Source organism: Sycon ciliatum, chromosome 11 (genome assembly GCF_964019385.1).
Source record: "Sycon ciliatum chromosome 11, ocSycCili1.1, whole genome shotgun sequence".
Taxonomy (NCBI): domain Eukaryota; kingdom Metazoa; phylum Porifera; class Calcarea; order Leucosolenida; family Sycettidae; genus Sycon; species Sycon ciliatum.
The window spans coordinates 12,518,897-12,522,240 of NC_088653.1; the positions used below are offsets into that span (position 1 = coordinate 12,518,897).

Sequence of the window (3,344 nt, forward strand, 5' to 3'; positions counted from 1 at the left end):
TGTGTGTGTGTGGGGGGGGGGGGGGTGCACGGGTCTACATGTGTATGTGTGTGTGTGGGGGGGGGGGGGGGAGTGCACGGGTCTACATGTGTATGTGTGTGGGGGGGGGAGTGCACGGGTCTACATGTGTATGTGTGTGGGGGGGGGGGGGAGTGCACGGGTCTACATGTGTATGTGTGTGTGTGGGGGGGGGGGAGTGCACGGGTCTACATTTGTATGTGTGTGTGTGTGTGGGGGGGGGGGAGGGGGGAGTGCACGGGTCTACATGTGTATGTGTGTGGGGGGGGGGGGGGGTGCACGGGTCTACATGTGTATGTGTGTGTGTGTGGGGGGGGGGGGGGGAGTGCACGGGTCTACATGTGTATGTGTGTGTGTGGGGGGGGGGGTGCACGGGTCTACATGTGTATGTGTGTGTGTGTGGGGGGGGGGGGGGGTGCACGGGTCTACATGTGTATGTGTGTGTGGGGGGGGGGGGGGGGTGCACGGGTCTACATGTACATGTGTATGTGTGTGTGTGTGGGGGGGGGGGGGGGGAGTGCACGGGTCTACATATGTGTGTGTGGGGGGGGGGGGGAGTGCACGGGTCTACATGTGTATGTGTGTGTGGGGGGGGGGGGGGGGTGCACGGGTCTACATGTGTATGTGTTTGTGGGGGGGGGGGGTGCACGGGTCTACATGTGTATGTGTGTGTGGGGGGGGGGGGGAGTGCACGGGTCTACATGTGTGTGTGTGGGGGGGGGGGGGGGGGAGTGCACGGGTCTACATGTGTATGATGTGCTATATAACCCAATACTAGTTCAAAACTAGTTGTTCGTATTTTCTACTCACACGCACACGAACCCTTCGAAGACTGTATATTCATGCACTCGAGTACTCATACACTCGAATCATCACACAAACTGTGGGGCTTGATCTGTCTTACAACGTTCTTGCAAGACGATACAACAACAGCTCCTGTTCTCTACAAATCCTTACGCACACACTAAAGCACTATCAACTAAAACCAGCTAATTTATGCACAGAACATATCCTGAAAAGCAGCGAAACAAAGGAAGCCAAAGCAGCAGGCATGGAAAGATCTCGTACGCACTATGAACTCTTGCACTCTAGATATGTGCAGCGTACGATACTAGTTCAGCGGCTACTAACACTAGCATGACAGACATGAATGAAACCGCAACCAAGTGAGCGTGACACAGATTACGAAGGTAATGAAAAGAACCAGACTGTCATCGCACAACCGCCTATTGTCGGCTCACACACAGAAACCAGATAGTCTAGCAATATATGAAATGCGACGGAACATAATCCCCCTCTCACACGAAGGGTATAAGACTGAGTGTGATACCAAACAGTAACGATAGAACATGAAAAGACAAAGAACTAAAAGGAAATATGCAGGTCCATTCTATGCTGCTACTGTCACTACGGTGGGCTAAGGCACTGAATTCCTCAGCCACTATCTGCACACAATGGAACAAGCTGGTGAACACTCCGGCGCTTGATCTTGTCGGCGATCTTCACGTCCACTACCCTTACATGACCATCGGCTCCTGGATGGGTTCCTACGACTCTGCCTAGTGGCCACTGGCCACGTGTCCCATCCGGACTTGGGCACAGCACCAAGTCGCCTTTCTGCAGTTCTTGCGGCGACAACTCCTCCGTAGCGTGTTGGTCTGTGGAGTTGCTGGCTGCACTCTTTGCAGACGTCCCGTCAGTCTGTTGCAATGGTACCACTACCGCGCTGGTGGGAACCGCTCGCCCCCTCGTGATCCTTGCTCTCAGGTTGCCTAGGAATCGCAAGCACCATGCCGTGATGCGTACTAGCCGCGACCAGGACGAGTACGTAGATGGGCTTAGCCTGATCTGTTCATGTTCGACGGCGAACGTGATGGCTGGCTTCTTCTTCAGTTGTCCGGGGAGCTGAGCTGGCACAGTGAGGTTGGTTTTCGGCCATTCTGCCGGTGCCGACTGCAGAAACTGGGGTCCTCTCCACCAGGTATCGTTCCGTATGAAGTCGGCTGCGCGCTCGCCACGGGTGCCGAGGTCGGCTGGATTGACTTTGCCTGGCACATGGCGCCATTGATCGGCTGTAGTACTCTTCTGGATCTCAACAATACGAGTGGCAATGTCGCTCCGGAAGTTCTTGGCGTTGCTGCGCAGCCAGTACAGAACGTTGGTTGAGTCAGTCCAGTATACATGCTTCTCTACTGGTATGTCTAGCGCTCGAGCTACGACTTGACTCGCACGTACTCCCAGGGCTGCGCCACGAAGTTCGAGCTTCGGGATGGTGGTTGGCTTGATTGGCGCAGTCTTGGCTTTGGCGAATGCGAGCGTGACTTTCACGAAGCCATCAGGGTACTCGCAGCGCACGTATACTGCTGTAGCGACTGCATGCGATGACGCATCGGTGAAGACGTGCACTGAGAGTGCCGCGGACTCTGGAGGACGACGTGCATCCTTGAAACATCGATCGGCCTTGATCTCTGCCAGCAATGGTAATTCCGCAAACCACCGCTGCCACTTAGAGCTCTGTTCATCAGACACTGCGGCGTCCCAATCCTTCTGCTGCGTACATAGCTCTTGGAACATCAGCCGTGCACGGATAGTGAAGGGTGACAGCTGACCTCGTGGATCATAGATGGTAGCCATCTTGGACAACACTGATCGTTTCGTGAGTTGCTGCGGTGATGTTGCTTTGTAAACGAAGGTGAACACATCATCTCTCGCATTCCAAGCTACGCCGAGTGTCTTGACTGGATTGGAGATGGTCGGGTTGTCGTTGCTACTGAGATGCAGTAGCGAATCTGTAGCACGGTCTGCCTCGGGTATAGCCTCCAGCACTTGGCGGTCGTTGCTCCGCCATTTGCGCAGGTGGAATGAACCATGTTGCAGGAGGGACTGGACTTCCCGCTGAGTGGTGATAGCGCTATCAGTTGTAGGACAGGACTTGAGCAGGTCGTCCACGTACAGAGACCGGTCGATAGCACTACGAGCCATGTCACTGTAGTTAGAGCCAAATCTGCTTCCAACCTCCTTGACGGCACGGCAGGCTAGATATGGCGACGCCTTGAGGCCAAATACCAATCGGTTGAATTCAAACGCTTCCATGGTAGATTGTGGGGACTCTCGCTACAAGAATCTCACATACCGCCTATCTGCGGGTTTGAGGCCGACTTGCAGGAACATCTCAGCGATGTCGCCGACGAGTGCAACAGGTTCCTGACAGAATCCTAGCAGGACCTCCACCAGGTCTTGCTGTAGTTTCGGCCCAGCATACATATGGTCATTCAGTGACTGGCCGTCGTGGGTGGCTGCAGCGTCAAAGACCATACGCACTTTCG

General features: G+C 55.0%; 1 protein-coding gene across 1 annotated transcript; it reads right to left on the reverse strand.

The window, feature by feature from the left end:
- Positions 1–1,452: 1,452 nt before the first annotated feature.
- On the reverse strand, positions 1,453–3,111 carry LOC135827101 (uncharacterized). The gene has a single exon (XM_065339624.1). The coding sequence runs from the start codon at positions 3,109–3,111 to the stop codon at positions 1,453–1,455; it is 1,659 nt and encodes a 552-aa protein (XP_065195696.1).
- Positions 3,112–3,344: the final 233 nt, after the last annotated feature.

Bases quoted from the DNA above. Each gene is read 5' to 3' on its own strand.
- LOC135827101 (XM_065339624.1), bottom strand. From the start codon at position 3,111: ATGGAAGCGTTTGAATTCAACCGATTGGTATTTGGCCTCAAGGCGTCG.